Source organism: Balaenoptera ricei, chromosome 13 (assembly GCF_028023285.1).
Source record: "Balaenoptera ricei isolate mBalRic1 chromosome 13, mBalRic1.hap2, whole genome shotgun sequence".
NCBI classification, from domain to species: domain Eukaryota; kingdom Metazoa; phylum Chordata; class Mammalia; order Artiodactyla; family Balaenopteridae; genus Balaenoptera; species Balaenoptera ricei.
The window spans coordinates 5,383,205-5,402,193 of NC_082651.1; the positions used below are offsets into that span (position 1 = coordinate 5,383,205).

At 41.6% G+C, this 18,989-nt stretch overlaps 1 protein-coding gene across 3 annotated transcripts in view; it reads right to left on the reverse strand.

Moving 5' to 3' along the window:
* The window catches only part of SLC9A4 (solute carrier family 9 member A4), a 60,203-nt gene that overhangs the window by 22,310 nt on the left and 18,904 nt on the right, over window positions 1-18,989 (reverse strand). For all 3 annotated transcript variants that reach the window (XM_059942851.1, XM_059942850.1, XM_059942852.1), the window contains exons 3-6: window positions 8,064-8,323; window positions 6,607-6,824; window positions 3,626-3,828; window positions 2,948-3,034 (exon numbers count right to left, since the gene is read on the reverse strand). In XM_059942851.1, coding sequence (XP_059798834.1) covers window positions 2,948-3,034; window positions 3,626-3,828; window positions 6,607-6,824; window positions 8,064-8,323 — 768 coding nt within the window. The remainder of the gene's footprint in view (window positions 1-2,947; window positions 3,035-3,625; window positions 3,829-6,606; window positions 6,825-8,063; window positions 8,324-18,989) is intronic.

An 18,989-nucleotide genomic window follows, 5' to 3' on the forward strand; every position in this document is an offset into this window, starting at 1 on the left:
AAATACTAAATTAATTCTGAAATAATTATGTACTCTCTACCAATAATTATACCTTTTTTTTGAGAAAAAGAAAAATAAGAAAGGGGTGAAATATCCAAGTTCTATTGTCTTAGGTATATATCTTATTTCTTAAAATAATGAACAGAGGGGATGAAGAGAGACAAAAATCTTCAGTTGGGTTAAAGCACTACTTATTTTAAAACGCTCACTCCCTATCCCCATCTACTGAATAGTTTCAAATGGCCTTGAAAAATTTTCATTTGCGTTCCCTGGAATTAAAATTACTTTATTTCCTTAGGTGATTTTGGCCATGAAATTCAGGTCTGACTTTTGAAAGACTTCATCAGTTTCTCCAGCATTAAAGTTATGGACGTTCAGGCATGAAAGAAACCTCCAAATTATGTGGGCCAATCATCCCCTCCAAGCCTGAATCTCTTGTACAGCAACTATGCCGAGTGTTTCCGGTTATTGCTTGCACACATCCATTTCACCTTTGGGTGAGCCATACAAGCAACTGTCCAAACACTCTTCATTAACAGAGCTGAAGCCTCTCACCCTATGTTTTCCATACATGAGTTCTCATTTCGATTTCCTGTAGCCACATGAAACGCCATCCCTTCAATACTGTGTTGGACTTAAAACAAACTGGCGGAAACCATGATCGACTTCATTTTCACTTTTGTCAGAGTTGGATGTTTTCACCAAAACTACCACTAGGCCATGTCTGCTGAAGTGGAAGCTGTTACCCCTTCTTTATTATAAGTTCAGGAAGAGCAGAAAATCCCATGTTCCATTAGAATAATGATTTCTTTCTTTCTTTCTTCCTTCCTTCCTTCCTTTCTTCCTTCCTTCCTTCCTTCCTTCCTTTCTTTCTTTCTTTCCTTCCTTCCTTCCTTCCTTCCTTCCTTCCTTCCATCCTTCCTTCCTTCCTTCCTTTTTTAGAACAATGATTTTAGAAGCAAGTCAGGCAACTCTGAACATTATTCATCGTGATAGTTTTCTGAGGTGTCAACTTGGCTAGGCTACTCCCCTGTTATTATTAATACCCGTCTAGATGTTGCTGTGGAAGTATTTGGTAGATAGGATTAAAGGTCACTGATCAGTTGCCTTTAAGTAAGGGATCTTATCCTAGATAATCTGGGTGGGTCTGATTGGATCACTTGAAAGGCCTGAAGAATAAAGCAGAAGAAAATGCCACTTGCTTTTGCCTGAGAGTTCCAACCCACCCTTCCTGGTGGCCTGTCCTACAGACTTTGGACCTGCCTCCCCAGCACCCATTGTAGGTGAGCCAATTCCTTACAACAAAGCTCTTGATATACACCTCCTGCTAGTTCTGCTGCCCTTGTTGAACCCTGACAGAAACACTGCTAGCTTGGACCCAAAAGGGAGAGAGAGAAGATGAAACGAAAGAAAGCTACTGGGCCCCAAATTTTACAGGCAAGAAGCAGGCTGATCAAACTAATAAGCCGCTAGAGTTACAGATGTAGAAAACATACTTATGGTTACCAGGGGGCAAGGAGGGGGGGAGGGATAAGTTGGGAGATTGAGATTGACATATACACACTACTATACATAAAATAAATGACTAATAAGGACCTACTGTAGAGCACAGGGAACTCTACTCAGTACTCTGTAAGGGCCTATATGGGAAAAGAATCTAAAAAAGAGTGGATATATGTATACATATAACTGATTCACTTTGCTGTACACCTGAAACTAACACAACCTTGTAAATCAAGTATACTCCAATAAAAAATTACAAAACAAAACAAAACAAAACTAATAAGTCACAAACACCTGCTACTGTTCATGAAAAAAGAACTGTGACTCAGAGGGTGGAGGGGAGAACACAGAAGGTGGAGCAAAGAATCACAGAAGATTGTTCCCAGGACTGGAAACCAGGACTGGAAACCCAGGCAGACTTGGAAATTTGCTTGGGGTAGATGACTCCTTTTTTCCGTCCATATTTCCCCCTTTTGGAAAGGAAATATCTATAGCCGTTATCTGATGACTGTCTTACCAGTGCGTTTTGGGAAAAGATGATTTGTTTCCTGAGTTTCACAGGTTCAGAGTGAAGAGGAACTGTGTCTCAGGATGGATTATACCCAGAGCCTCACCCATCCTTGATTTAGATGGTTGAGATGCTGAGAGTTGGGTCTTTTGAACTCACAAGATGTAGGTGAGATTTTTGGTCTCTGAGTTCATTCTATAGTGGATTGAGGCTTCTGAGATGTTGGGATCGGTTAATGTATTTTGCATGTGGAACAGACATGAGTCTTTGAAGGGCAAAGGACAGATGCAATAGGCAGAATGTATGGTCCCCAAAGATGTACAGGGTCCTAATCCCCAGGGCCTGCAAATATGTTACTTTTTATTCAAAGAGGAATTAGGATAACAGATGGATTTAGGCTTGCTATTCAGCTGACCTTATGATAGAGAGAATACCCTAAATTACCCACATGGGCCCAGTATAACCATAAAGATCTTTAATGTGGAAGAGGAAGGCAGAAGAGTCAGTATTAGAGTGATGCAGCATGAGAAAGCCCTGACTGGTCATTGTTGGCTTTGAAGACAGGATGGGTCCACAAGCCGAGGAATGCCAAGACCCTCTAGAAGCTGGAAGAGGCAAGAAAAGAGACCCTTTCCTAGAACCCCCAGAAAGAAGTACAGCCCTGCTACATCTTGATTTTATCCCAATGAAACCCATTGTGAACTTCTGACTTCCAGAACTGTAAGATAAAAACTGTAAGATGTAAGCTACTAAGTCTACGATAATTTCCTACAGCAGCACCAGGAAACTAGTACAGTCACTGTTGGTGGAGCTGGAGAGGAAAGAGGCCATGTCTAGTGACATATACACACCTCATCAAAGTTCTAAATCACTCCCATAGGTGACAAAGAGGGAACATCTTATCAACTTATTAATTATGACCAAGAGATAACTTACACGGGTATGAAGCTCTTCATTGATGGATTCTTTTTTATTGGTCTTTCTAACATCCAGGTACCTGACCAGAGGGCCAATTGTGATTCCCTAGATCATAAACCACAAAATAAAGCATTTTGTTGTAGTGAAGACTGTCAGGATAGAGAGCAAATCTATTGCAAATTTAGAACTTCCAATTTTAATGTCTTTGTTTTGTACTAGTTTCTCCTGGATAAATGCTCCAGTGTTTACTTTAGTTCTTACTTAATACCTTTACACTCTGCAATAAAAATAGGCCTGATGTCTATAATTTAAAGCAGGGATTTAGTTTCATTCCTTAAAATAACCTCCCATTAGTTTGCTGAGAGCTAATACTATAATAAAAACTATAATAAAAACTATTATAATAAAAGCTATAAAAAAACTATTTAGTACTAATTGTTATCTCATTTTCAGCAATAGACATTCACCTGTACAAGGGGATATTTTGATTAATATGTTTTATCAATTAAAAGGTCACAAAATGTAGAGGTTACAGGATGGCCAAAAACATGATCTAGAAATATTTGGGAATTTAGTTTGGGTATTGGGCACTTGTCTGAAAATCAGATAAAGTGTCCCTTTCTTGGTATTTTACTAAGTTAATACACAATCCTGAGAAGAATCGACTTATTTCAAATATGAAAGAAATCTACCAACCTGAATAAATACAGTAAAATATATAACTACTAGAGTAGCAGTGACAAACATTTTCTTCCTAGGAAAAAGAGACAGAGGAAGCAAAAATGCAAGTGAAAAACTTCCAGCTCCTCGGACACCACTGTAGAAAATTATGCACTGGTCCTTGATGGAGAAGGGGAAAGTCCGAAACTGGTTACTGATATAGAAGAGAGCAAACACGCCTAGAAGGGGGGAAATATGTATTAGAGCAGAGGGTCACAAGTGAGGAGACACAGCAGCGTTAGTGAACCCAAGTCGTGTGCATGTGCCCACAAAACAAGGGAACCTAATTCCATCACACCCATGGCAGTCCATCCCAAACAGAACAGCTTACAAAACTTTTTACTTCTTGGGTAGTTGTGAGACAGCAGTGCTTCAAGTCAGAAGTGTTCTCTGGTAGTTTCCCAGCACGACTGTCTCTGTGTGTGTGTGTGTGTGTGTGTGTGTATTTAAAGTAATAAATCTTGATACTTTTGATATAAGAAATGGTATATATTTTCTAATCTATTTTATAAATTTTGCTCAGCCTTTCAAAACCAAGAAAAGCAAGGGTATCCCTTGGAGGGTAGAAGCATTTTTATCAGCTCATACTCTCACTGGGTCAGCAGAGGAGGGGTGTGATTTTGAAGGTGAGATGAGCCCTAGCAGTGCCTGGGGTCTCTGCAGGTGAGCAGATCTTTTGTGGTTGGTTTGGTTCTTCTTGAGGCTCAATGCAAAAAAGAAAGGAAGTTGGCAAGGGGTCCAAGGTGGGGCTTCTTACTGTCCGTAAGTGGAAGGTGGAGGGCAGGAGAGCTTGCTGAAAACACAGAGGTGTTTTCTACCACATTGGCTTTTCATCCCCATGTGGCTGAGCTGCCACCCGGACAGTGGTTCCTAGTGAGAAAGGTCCCTTCACTGATGCTCTGACTCATCAAAGCAGAGGTCTCCCTGGAGAGCAATACACCTCTCGGTATCCTCATGTGGTTTCTAATCGCACAGACATCACAGCAAGCATCACTGACATTAACTCTACTGCCCTGTAGATCCCCACAGTGTTAGAACTGAAAGGGACCTAACAAATTTGTCCACACCCACTGTTTTGTGGCTGGGGAAGAAGCTTTTGAGTAGTTAACTGTCTGTCCAAGGTCAAATAGCTAGTTAGTAACGGTGATAGGACTTGATGTGACATTATAAATTTATATCAGAGTACCCTTAATTCTTTTCTCTCCTGAAGACCCAACAGGCACATATAGTCAGAGTTACTTTTATGAATATTTTAAATATTTCTACATTCTTGTTATTCTTTCCTAGCATCCTCTGAAAGCAGGGACACTGACAGTGCAGGAAACAGTAAAACTTAATTTTTCTCATTTTGTTTTGTTTGTCCCGGCTCCTCCACGAGCTAGTCCTATGACCTTGGGCAAAAGTCAATCTTTTCATGTACGCAGTCTTCTCACCTGCTTTCTGGAGGTACTGAGTACTTACACCGGAAGGTGGACGTAAGGTTTAATAATTTAATATCTATGAATAACATAAAGCCCGACCTTCTATGTTATAAGCCTTCATGAGTGTGAACTATTCTTAGCTACGATGAGTCAGGCAGCAGTGGGAGAGCTGGACGCCGACACCTGGCTCTGTCCCTCGCTGTGACGTGGCCAAGTCATTCTCCTGGGAACTGTTACATCATTTCCCTCGGATGGAAAATGAAGGAGCTGGGTGGCTGGTCACCAAGGGTGAAGCATCGTGAGGTCTCCCCAGCATTAATCCCCCAGCTGGTTTCTATGCTTGTTGGCTGGGCGGAAGCTCTGAGGTGGTGCTCCTCTTGACATTAACCCTCCTCTCCTGTAGATCCCTCCAGTATTAGAACTGAAAGGGACCTACGAAATCTGTCCATACCCACCACTTTGTGGTTGGGGAAGAAGATTTTGAGTAGTTAACTATCTGTCCAAGGTCAAACAGCTAGTTAGTAATACTGATAGGACTTGTGAGATTATAAATTTATATCACAGAATCCTTAATTCTTTTCTCTCCTGGAGACCCAATAGGCACATATATTCAGTTATTTTTATGAATTTTTTAATATTTCTACATTCTTGTTATTCTTGCCTAAATCCTAAAAACCATTCTAAATTTAGAATGGATATGTTCAAGATGAGTTCTGAGCCATTTCTCCTAATTTCTCTTTGAGCAATTGGCTTGAAAATACTGATCCAAGTCATGTAAAAAAAATGCTTCAAATATTGGTTAAAGTCATTTAAAAATATAGTCGCTTCTAATCAAAAGGTAAAGCATATCTTGTAGTTCAGTACTGAGTGTTCTTTCTAGCTCCAGAAACATAAATATACAAGTTAAATTAAAAGCCATTAGTCAAGACACCTTGTGTTTTTAAATTAGGCATATTTTATAGGGTCGATACCAGTTACATTGTAGAGTTGCCTTTACTAAGCACTTTTCAAAAATAGAGATTCACTTCCTTCGTTTTCTATATATCACACTCAACCCTTGACTAAAACCACCTGTAATATTTAGGAGACTGTTTTCTAACAGTACTTGCCTTACAAAGACTACAGTTTGTGAGATCTCACTTTTCCTGTCACAAAAGTATAAAAGAAAGCCCGCAGTGTATAATCTATATCTGATTTAAGGTGCAAGAACTCATAAACTGGCAAAGAAGTGAAGAGCAAGGGATAAATGTACTGAGTTATATTTAAATGCATAGATGTGAAAGTTTTCTCTCAATTAAAAAAAGGTGCTCCTCCTCCAGCCTTGCTTCAGTGCAGAACCTTATCGGCCAGTAATTATTCTGAACGGATTGAGGAAGCAAACGGAGAACATTCCTGGTCACCACAAGGTACCCAAACCCCCCTAACCAGTAAAACCAGTTGGCATCACCTCATTGCTTATGCTTTAACCTTGCAGGAAGGAATAAGAAAAATAAAAAAAGAAGCAGGTGGGACTCTCCAGGCCCTGCTGTGTCTTACTGATGGCTCTCCAGATCTGGCAGAAGGCCAGGGTGAAGCAGACGAAGGCCCAGTTCCACTCGTGGTTCTTCCCAATGGTGGACACGCCCATGAAAATGAAGATCAGGGTCTCACTGACGCTGCTCAACATCTTCATGAAATACTTGATGGTCGTGTAGGATGTCTGGGACACATTTTCTTCGACATACTTTTTCATTGTCACTGCACAGGCTGTGATTCTGCAAAAGGAAAAGAGTCTCAGGGAGAAGCCACAAGACCTTGCCCCTCATTGGAAAGTCCTCCCTATTGGTGATGGCACAGAGACACAAATCCTGTTTTTAATCCAGAAAGAACATCTTCTCCAGTCCTCTTTCTGGCTGCAGGTTTTTCCTGAGATTTTCTTTCTTCCTCTTCTTCCTCCCTAAGGGGTCTGCACAAGTTGAGTGTGGTAGGGAAGGTGGGCATGACATGGTTTTCCCGCAACAAAATGTCACACAATTCATGCACGAGCCAGAAGCAGGACTGTTTTTATTTTGCTCCCTCCACCCCCATCATGAGCTTTGTCAGCCCCACCTCGTACTCTCTACTTCGCCTGCCTTAAACCAAAATAACCCAGTGCAGTTACCTAGAAAGAATACTTCAGCGAGACCCCCTCATGTTGTAATGTTTCCTACAAAATTTTAATGAGAAATTTTTCCTTTAAAATGTTTTGTTTTAGAGCCACTTAGCAAGTCTGGATGGGAAAGAAAGGACTTTGTCTTGTCTTAGTAGTTTGCTAACTTTTAAGGTGGGAAAACGATGAGTGCCTAGACTTTACACTGTTGTATTTAATGAAGATAAATATTTCTATACAGTAACATTGTGCCCAAGTGGCTGGGTATGAGGATGACGTCATAAAGAAGGCAACATGATCAGATAGAATAAGCCAAGTTGCGAAGCCTCATTCCAAGATCTACACAAGGATAAACGTTTCAAAAATATTTTCATTAGGAAAAACAATCTGAATTTCTAGTCTTCTCCCATCTACCTAGTTTCACTCCACACTGACCGGTCCTGGAGCTGTGATGTGATTTGAAGGAAATAGCAAAAGGCAGAGCCCAGGAATGATAGTTGCTCATGGCATGCTTCCCTTTAACTTTAAAATAATGCATTTTTCAAGGAAAAAACATAACGACTGAAGTGAGACTTTAACCTTGAACCTCCCCCAGCTCTTTGCACCAGCTTTTCTGAGCGTTATAAATTGACCTTATAATTGCTATGCAGGAAAATCACCAGAACAGAGCAAAAGCAAATGCTGGAGAGAACATTTGTTTGGCGAAGGATCTGAATTGGATTTTGCAAAAGTTCAAAAAACCTGAATCCTGAAACGCTTTTGAAGATTAGCATTAGGAGTCAGGTCTTTCTCAAAGGCTGGTCCACAAGATGTGGTCCTAAACTCTCTTTCATTGGATGAGAGTTGGTCCTTGGTTTGTACTCACGCCAGGATGCCAGAGAGATAGAGCGTCTCAGCCGCTAAGTAGGACAAGTAGCTGAACATGAAGACGATGAGGGGTTCAATCGCGGAGATGTTCTGAGTGAAACGTGTGATAAACGCAGAAATGAATCCAAAAATGACGCCGAAAAACACTCCCCCGCACCCCACAATAATGAATCGGGCACATCCAGCCAAAATGTCCACAGGTTCTATGTCTTCAAATTTATGCATCTTTGTGAAGGCGATTAATATGTTATATAAGACCTAGACAAAAAGAAAATGAAAAAAAAAAAGTAAACATGAATTAGAAATGAGAAACAGCTTACACACAGATTCTTAACTTTGTGTCTAGTTAATACACCACAAAAATTACATAACAAGAAATATTAACACGGCTGCCTAACATTTCAATGCCTTCCAAATAATTTACATTTATTCAGTTTCTCCGAGTAAGAAGTATAACGCTCACAGCTTTCAATCACTGAGCACCTACTATGTGCCGGTCTCTTCGCTAAGCTCTGTGTCATTATCAATTGATTTCCTCTGGCTCCGGATGCACCCTTCAACATAGGCTTGGTAATATACAGTGACATTCCTTTATTTCTCCTTTAAAATGAGCACCACGTTAAGCTTGCTCAACTGAGGGGCATTTCAGGAGGTAGGGGCTTCCTGCAACTTCCGTGGGAGGGATAAGAGTCAGCCATGTGGGCGTGAGAACTTCCAGGGGGTCCTGTCAGGGCCACAGGGTCTGAAAGTGGTCCCTCTGCCACCCTGCATCCTCTACCTGAGTGATGAACTAGCCACACACCTCTTGACACAGGACAAAAAAGCCCCAGCACGGCCCTGGTGCAGCATGCCCATGGCCAGGGGTCCACCTCAGCAGCCTTGCCTCTGTGAACCCAGCCATGCAGGCTGCTGGCTCCTCTTGAGCCCAGGCTCCCACTGCCCAGTGCCACTGACTGCAGAAGACTGCTCCCTGTCTGCCCTCCTTGCTCGCCCATCAAGTCCAGACCAGCTCTAGCTTGGCTAAATCAGCCAGCTTCTCTGCTGTCCAGTGGCCCATCCACATGTTCTCCAGGGAGATCAGAACCCCTTCCAAGTTCGTCCTCCTTTGGGGGTCATCCCTCAGCCCTAGGGTACCCTAAAAAGTTCTCTTATATCTCGTAGCTATTCCTTTATTACAGTTAATAATTTTGATATTAAAATTTCTCTGTTTAACCTACGGTGTGCTTTCTCTTTCTTGGTTGGACCCCACCTGCTTTCCATATACAGCATCTCATTAGAATCCCCCAAACGACTCCAGTCTGTGTGATACACACTCTCAATTTTCCTACTATTTCGCTTATTTTCACATTCATATGAAGCTGCAGGGATCGATTTATCGCTATTGCATGCCACTTGGCAACCCAGAACTTGGACTGAACTTCCGCAAAGTGGCAGCCTGCCACACAGTGAGACACATAAACAGGTAAAGTAAGATCAGTGCAGGAAATGAAGACCTTTGAGACCCCCAGACCCTGAAGGGTCCTGCTAAACCACAGCACACACCTACTATCAACTTCGCTTAGACCAAGACAAAATCAGAGCAGGGCAGAAGTTAAACTCAAGGAAACCACGTCCGTGATGGTGTCCTGTGTGCTGAAGAACTGCAGCAGTGCCGCGGGCCCTCCAGCGCGGGTAGGTCTACGCCCCATTCATTCCCTCTCCTCCCTCACACTCCGCTCTCCCCTCACCTCTGGGCATCACCCCGCTCTCTGCCTCCTGTTCACTCCCTCTCCATCCCCAATTCTTCTTTCCTGACAGAGACACTCAGCGGCCCCTCTGTTCTTCAGGGTGCCCTGACAGCGTTTGGATTCTACCTTGGCTTCACCCCTAGGGCTTACCAGACTGCTAGCTGCCCTGTGCTCATGCTGACCCCTCAACCACGGTCTGCTACCTGCAGACAGCTGCAGCCATTTCTTCCCAGGTCCCCTTCCCAGGCCTGGCCCCTCCAGGTCCACTTGGTGCATGGCCTCTGCTGACTTCCCATGACATCACCTTTGTGAGTGAAGATAGGTGTTTTCCCACGGAGAGGCTGGCAATGAACCATCACCTGCAAACGGTCCCTAGGCTGCTATCTTGTTCATGTTCATGATCATAAACTGTCAGGGTGCATTTAAAACAAAGCCCCCCTTCATCTCATTTGCACTCTCTGGTCAACAGAGAGAAGCAGAAGAACCAGCTAGTCTGTGAGGATGAGCATCTCTGCTCTTGGGTGACCTGGAGCCATGAAGGAAACTCTTTATACACTTTTTGCTATCTGTTTGCACGTGAAGATGAAGAATTTTATCCAGCCCAGCATTTGGCTTTGGAAGGTGAGTTGGCAGAGAGGACCAGTCCTCAACGTAGCTCAGGTGTTACCAACCTCCATCTAGGGTGCTTCATCTAGTGAACCTTGTTGATGGAGGGGAGGGAACACGAGGAGGGCACACAATGACCCCTCTGCTCATGAGTTCTTGGTCCTCGTGCCCCTCTCCAGAGCAGCTTTGTCACATCGCCTTCTGTGTTAGTTCCCTAGGGCTGCTGCGACAAAGTACCACAAACTGGGTGGCTTAATTCAGCAAACATTTATTTTCTCACTGCTCTGGAGGATAGAAGTCTAGAATCAAGGGGTGGACGGGATCATGCCTCCTCTGAAGGTGCTGGGGGGGACGCAATCTGGAAAGCATGCCTTGGCTTGTGGACACGTCAATCCCGTCTCCGCCATTGTCTTCATATAGTCTTCCTTGGGTGTGTCTCCCCTGCATCTTCACATTGCCTTCTTATAAGGACACCCGTCATTGGACTTAGAGCCCACCTTAATCCCAAATGAGCTCATCTTAACTAATTATATCTGCAAAGAACTGTTTCCAAATAAGATCATATCCTGAGGTTCTGGGTGGACATGAATTTTGGAGGGGACTCTATTGAACCCAATGCAGCTTTTGTAGCCAAAATGACCTTACAATGCAATTAACTTGTAAAATAGGCTAGAAGATCTTAGTTATATACCCTTTCAGGGCACAACTTCATTTTGAATTTCATAAGACCCTAATCTGGGGCTTGTTCTCCAAATGGATCCATTATGCTTCTTTGGAGAGCCCAGGACACATGTTTTTCTGTGTCTGGATTAGTTCCCAATTTTTAGCGTACAATAATTATCAGCCAGTAACCTACAAACTTGCTTAGGTAAGGGAAAGTGGACAGAAGGTTATAAACAGGCTTGTTTCTTATCCCAAAGAGATGTTTCCAGTGAATTTTCTGGAAGAAGGAGAATCTGGGGTAGGTGAAAAAGAAGAATCAGGAAGCTTGGTGCAAATTGGCCCAAGCAAGGACACACACACACACGCGCGTGCGCCTGCGCCCGCGCCATGAGCATTGCCAATTTCTGAAATTAGGAAAGGGATTACTTTAAAAAAAAAAGAGAGAGAGAGAGACTTGTCGAAATCTCAAACCAGATTTAAGAATACACATACCGAAGTGCAGAAATTTTGGAAAATATGAAAGTACAAAGGAACCTCCCCCCATACAAAAATGTTACTATTTCCCGAGAAAACCACTGTAAACATTGTGTGTGTGTGTATATATATATACACACACACATATATGTATATATACATATATATGCAATATTATATATAATATAATATCTCAGCCAAAGACCTAGTGTGGCAGGGTTACTAAGGCAGGTCCATTTCTGGAAGGCACGGGACTCCTCTGATGGGTGTCCTTAGCCTGAAGACTCCTGATGGGCTTGATAAACTCTTGTAGAAATGCATCCAGTTTCCCTCCATCCCTCTCTTTCCCCTGGGGTCACTCTGTTCTCCCTTCTCCCTGAACTCCATCCCCATTTTCTCTGGCAAGAGTTTCCCCTATAAATCTCTTGCACATCTAACGCCCTCTGTGTGTCTGACGCATGGATGGCCTGAACAATATCTAGCTGTCTCATTGTGTATCAACTATATTTTACAAAACTGCTGTAATATGGGTCTATTTTATTTAAGCAAAGTGAAGCCATGTTCTAAGAAAAATCTTGGCTGAGTGTTTGCAAGAAAATTGTGATTTATGGTTTCAAAAGAAATCCAAAAGAACTTTAGTGGTTGTATCCCAACTCAGTGAGTTGGTTTAGTTCAGTTTCATCTTCTGCCTGACCTCGGACCAACCCACACATGGGTCTTAGAAGCCCTGGATGTTGCACCTTTGGAGCTGTGCTCATGTTCCAAGGAGTCAGATGCTTGCACAAGACTCAAAAAAGGCGAGTTTGAATGAGTTTAATTGGGACCTGGGAGTTTATTTGACTCTCAAACCCAGAGGAAACTCAGGGAATATGATTGAGACTCAAAGATTTGCATGTTGAGGCCACAAACGAAAACTCTTTTGCATAGCTCTCCAGATTATAAGTAGCTACCCTGTCTGTTCCTAGGGCCTGGGAAAATCAACAGGGCCAGCCCTGTCCCCGGACGCCAGTGCACCCTGCCAGGAAGAGGCCATGGCAGTTTCAGAAGCTAAAGTAGTACATATAATTAAGAAGACTACATTTACAGACACAATCCATATGACTGCATGAAAAACAATTCTTATCTTTCAAATTATATGGCTCTGGATGTCATTACGGTTGTGAAAGATTTTCTTTGGACTTCCTTCAAATCACAATCATGTGTGTGTATTTCTTACATATTGAAAGGAAAAACTCAGCTAATGCTAAAGCTCAAACACGTCCTTGGCACTAAGGGAAAACAAGATTAGATTTACCCTCTTCACTCAGTGGGGAGGTGCAATATTGGGACATAATAAGAAATATATATTTTGTCTTTGTCCCCAGTAGCTGACACAGAGTTCCTAAAAATCTTGTAATTCCCTAAGTGGTAGGGATGAGAGGAACATCTTTGTTATTTGTAATGAGCCCCTTTCAATCACTCCTGAGTTTATGCTAATGAGGTGACTCTTGCCTGGGGTTCCCCCCACCCACACCCCGCCCCAAGGAGGGGGACTGGTTGCCATAGGAACCAGCCAAGTGAGTAAAGGGTTGTAACTTTCATCCCCACCCCTGAACCTCCAGGAAGGGGAGAAGGGCTGGAGCTTGATTTCAATAAACAGTGGCCATGGGGGAGAATGGATACATGCATAGGTATGGCTGAGTCCCTTTGCTGTGCACCTGAAACTATCACAACATTGTTAATCGGCTATATTCCAATATAAAATAAAAAGTTAAAAAAAAATAATCAGTGGCTAATAAATTAATCAGTCATGTCTACATAATAGAACCTCCAGAAAAACCCAAACAACGGGGTTCAGAACGCTTCCAGGTTGGTGCTAGGAGGGCGGTGCCCCTGACGAGGACACGGAAGCTCTGCACCCCTTCCCACGTACCTCGCCCTGTGCATCCCTTTCATTCGGCTCTTCCTGAGTTGCATCTTTTCTAAGAAATGGGTCATAGAAATTAAACTGGTTTTCTGAGTTCTGTGAGCTGCTCTAGCAAACTGTCAAACCTGAGGAGGGGTTGTGGGAACCCCCAATTTTACAACCAGTCAGTCAGACATATGAGAGGTCCAGTCTTGGAACTGGTGCCTGAAGTCGGGGAGTCTTATGGGACTGAGCCCTTAGCCTGTGGGGTTTTGGGGTTTGTGCTAATTCTGGGTGGTTAGTGTAAAAACTGAATTAAATTGTAAGACACCAAGCTGGTATCTGGAGAGTTGGAGAACTAGTTGGTATGGGAAAAAACGCACACATTTGGTGTCAGACGTGATGCTGTCAAAAAAAAAAAAACCAGTTCAGAGAAGTCTCAGAAAATGGTCCTTTCCTGTTACCTTTAACAAGCTCACCAACCTCCCAAGATCATAGTACTGGTAACCCTTTATGGATACCACTGTAAAAGTTTGCAAAGCCCTTTCAACACACAGAATACAATCACTTATTCCACTGAATTGCATAAATAGACTTTTCTCCATGTTAAAGAAACTTCTATTTCTGGGATGTATTTACCTTATGTGGCCATGACTTATTATCCTTTTTATATATTGCTGAATTTGATTTGCTAATGTTTTAAGTATATTTTAGTCTATATTCATTCTGCAATTTTCTTTCATTGCATTATCTTTGGGTATCAGGGTAAAGGTGGCTTCAAATGTGAGTTGAAAAGTGATCACTCCTATTTTTGAAAGCGTTTATGAAGAATAAGTATTAGTTTTTCCTTAAGATACAGGCAAGATGTCATATCTTTTAATTTATTATTTATTCTATTATTATCATTTATTATTATTTTTACTATTGCCTTTATTTTACTTACTTTAGATTTACCTTGCTCTCTTTTCTTTAGTTTGAAGAAATTACCTGAAGAAGTAGAACATATGTCATTGATTTTAGAACTTTAAAATCTTTACTATAAGCATTTAAAGCCATAAATTTTCCTCTGGTACATCATTACCATTTGTTAAATATACTTTTTAATTTCCTTTGTAATTTCTTGTTTGAATCATGGATTATTTAGAAGTGTATTGTTTAATTTCCAAATATTGGGATATTCCTTAATGTAATTTATTTTTAATTTAATTCTGCTGGGGACAGAGAGCCCACTCTGATTGCATGGCTTCTAAGTCTATTGAGGCTTTTTTTTACAGTCAAATATGTGGTCATTTTTGATGAACATGGTATTTGAACTTGAAAAAAATGTACAGGTTGTAGTTGCTGGGCCCAGTGCTCTATAAATATCAGTTAGAATAAGGTGGTTGATGGTGTTCAGCTCCTCAGTGTCTTGCTGACATTTTGCCTATTTGTTCTATCATTTTCTAAGTGAAAAGTATTAAAACTCTTGCTGTGATTGTGGAATTGTCATTTCCTTCCTTTAAATTTGTCCATTTTTACTTCATGGCCCTACTACTGGGTGCATGCATAATTGCACATGCATATGCACATGCATAATTGTTAGGTGTTCTTGATGAATTGACATTTTTTTGTCATTATGAAACATCCCTCTTTATATTTGTAAAATTTTCTACCTTTGCGTCTATTTTAATTGACATTAATATAACCACACCAGCATTCTAATGCCTGGTAGACCATATGTCTGGTATAGTTTTGCATCCATTTATTTTCAGCTTATCTGTATCTTTATAGCTGTGTTTCCTGCAAATAGGATGTACTTGGGTCTTGCTTTATAATCAATTCTGATAATCTCTGACCTTTAATTGGAGTGTTTAGTCTACTAAGATTTAGTATAATTATTGTCATGCTTGGATTTAGATCTACCATTTTATTACCTGTTTTCTCTTTTCCTCCTCTGGTTTTGTTCTTTTCCTGCATTCATTTTGATTGTTTGAATACTTTTTAGAATTCTTTTATAATTTTATGATTGGCCATACCTCTTTGCATTATGTTCACTGGCACTCTACAATATAACATTCTTAACTTTTTACAGGACACTCTGGGTTAACATTATACTACTTCACATAAATAAAGAAAACTTATAACCATGTAGGTTCATTAAACGTACTGACTTTTAACTATCCTTAAGAACTGGAGTGAAGAAGCTCTTCACAATATTAAATCTCCTGGATTTCTTTGACACTGAGAGCTGATAGCTTAATGATAACTGATTGCATACTTTTGACTACCAATCCTCCTAGACTTGATAACCGCAGTCCCCACCGTGCTCTTGGCTCCTTGTAAGGGTAACATCTATGACAAAGCATCTGAGGAAGAGGAGGAGCCTTGTGTGGCTACAGTACTTTCAACCAGAGACCTCTCATTCAAGAACAGGAGTTGACAGACCCTTGAGAAATGTGCTCATAGACTAGGGACCATGAAGTAGCTTGAGGTGAAACCCTCTGCCCATTTATGAGCTGTAGCAGCCATGTCTTCTGAGAAGTATGGAGATAATGGACCAGGAGTGGATGAACAGAGAAGTCCAATGAGGCAGATTCAGAGATTATGAGGGGCCATAAGGAGGGATGGGTTATGTGCACCAAAGAACTGTGAATAATAAAAACTAAGGAGTAGGGGACAGATGATGGAGGAGATTATGTGGAAGCTACTTGGAGAGGGAAGAGAAATGCGAAGATCTACAAAAATGCAGCAGTCTGAGCAAGTGGCCAAGTTGCATCTATGGTGGGGCTCTGGAGTAAGAATATGATAGTTATTAGCACTGTTCACCCAGTATTTCTTTTCCTTCAAGGCATCTGATAGGACTGCATGTCCAGCCTCTACCATGTGACTCTGCCTGGCCAAATTTTGTGTTTAAATGAGTTTTGAGCAGAAGCTATATGTCCTTTATGGGATTGGGCGTTTGTTTGCTGAGGTGAGGCTTTCCATGAATCTTCTCTCCTTCCCTCTGGCACAGAGACTGGCAGTGCTCAATATGATGGCTGCTCTATAAGCCCAGATCCTGAAGAATAGAATGGAATGGAATAGAATAGAATAGAATAGAATAGAATAGAAAGAATAGAATAGAATAGAATAGAATAGAAGAATAGAATAGAGGGCTCTGTTGGCCAATAGAAGACAAGAAGTGTAAGTAAGAAATATACCTTTGTTGCTGTAGGCCACTGAGGTTTGGAGGGATGTTTATTACCAGAACATAACCTGGTCCATCCTGACTGTAAGATAAGATCTGAAATCACTAAAACCAGCTAGGTTCTAGTTACAGCCTTTGTGACACCCCTCATAAAGCACTTCCTATTCCTGGGTTACTGTGGGGTCTTCTATGGGCTGAATTATGTCCCTCAAAATTCATATGTTGAAGGCTTGAGCTTCCCTGGTGGCTCAGTGGTTAAGAATCCGCCTGCCAACACAGGGGACACGGGTTCAAGCCCTGGTCACGCCGCGGAGCAACTAAGCCCATGCGCCACAACTACTGAGCCTGCGCTCTAGAGCCCGTGAGCCAGAACTACTGAGCCCACGCACCACAGCTACTGAAGCCTGCGCCCCTAGAGCCCATGCTTCACAATAAGAGAAGCCACTGCAGTGAGAAGCCAGTGCACCGCAACGAAGAGTAGCCCCTGATCGCCACAACTAGAGAAAGCCCGCGCGCAGCAACGAAGACCCAACGCAGTCAAAAATAAATAAATAAAATAAATAATTTTTTAAAAATTATAAAAGAAAATTCATAAAGTCTTAATTGCAGAATGTTACTGGATTTGGAAATAGGGTCTGTAAAGAGGTGATTAAGTTAAAATGAGGTCTTAAGGGTGGGGCCGTTAATCCAATAGGACTGGTGTCTTTATAAGGAAAAGGAAGAGACACCAGGAGTGCACACAGGGCAAAGGCCGTTGTGAGGACACAGCAAGTGAGTGGCCACAAGCCAGGAAGAAAGGCTCCAGCCTCCAGAACTGTGAGAAAATACATTTCTGTTGTTGAAGACACCCAGCTTGTGGTATTTTGTTATGGCAGCCTTAGTGGACTAATAGAAGATCTATGTCTTCCTGATTGTCTTGTGTATCTTTTAAATTAATCCTTATTACTTGAGCTTGCCATAAACCCAGTTCCTTAAAAAAAAAGCCTAACTAAGTACTGACTCTACACATGTAAAAAAGCATTGGTGTATGCACATGGCTGATTCGCTTTGTTCTGCCACAGAAACTAACGCAGTATTGTGAAGCTATTACACGCCAATAAAGATTTATTTTAAAAAAAAACATTGTAAGTTCAGAGCCACAGCACAGTACAGCAGAAATGATCTTCACTGTACATGAGATGCTGGAAAGGTACAGAGAATAACACACACACACAAACTGTATTCATCAACCTGACACAGGAAATTAAATAATGAATCCCGTTAATTTTCCATTTTGTATGAAAGGGCACTGGCACGTTAAGTTGTCATAGAGCAGTTCCTTGGCAACCACTTTCTTTGACTATTAAAGGAAATTAACTAAGAAATAAGAAACCCAGCAGTTACCTAGCAGTCGCCAGAATGATAGAGCCAGAAAAAGACAAATAGCATATGATACCGCTTATATTTGGAATCTAAAAAAAACATGATACAAATGAACTTATTCACCAAACAGAAGCAGACCCACAGACATAGAAAACAAAGTTATGATTACCAAAGGGGAAGGGGGGTGGAGAGAAAAATTAGGAGTTTGGGATTAACATATACACACTACTATGTATAAAATAGATAACCGACAGGGACTTACTTTATAGCAGGAAACTATACTCAACATTTTGTATATGGGAAAAGAATCTGGAAAAAAATATTATAACTGAATCACTGCTGTACACCTGAAACTAACACAACATTGTTAATCAACTGTACTTCAATTTAAAAAAAAAAGCTAAAAATAAGGGACAGAAGAGAAGAAGCTTTTATACTTCACTCCTTAAAGGAAGGGAAAAAAGATCTGAAACTCAGGACAGGAGATGAAACATGGGATCTCCCGACTCTCTTAGGACTGACATCCTTGATCATTAGCTGCTTATAATCTCAGAGAGGCCAGGAAGATGACCTAAGCGGAGGTCAGAAAATTTAACAAAGAGAAGTAAGCGGCAGGGTTTTATTGATTTAGGGCGCAGCAAAGATGTTTCTTTTAGGAAATTCTTTTCAATTTAAAAAGTCTGAACATATTCTTCTCAGCCTGAAGAACAGCAGGGTAGAGGACGGGCCATATTTCATAGCTGCTCTTCCCACCTACCTGCCAATAGCTCCTGCATACATATCTTCCACCAATCTTTCTTTCCCCCAGTCTCCAGACTTCTGTCTCTAAAACTACGGAAAATTTCTTTTCAGTGGCCTGCAGGTAAACGAAACTTAGCAGTTCAGAGCTAATAGCAATCACACACCCACACCCACACCCACCCCTGTTCCTCAGCCATGATCTCTTCAAGGAACCGCCCAGCCTGGCCCCTCTGAGTCTGTGCAATCTTCCCCTCCCATCACCTCCATGCCAACTTGAAGCTAACGCCCAGAGGACCGACT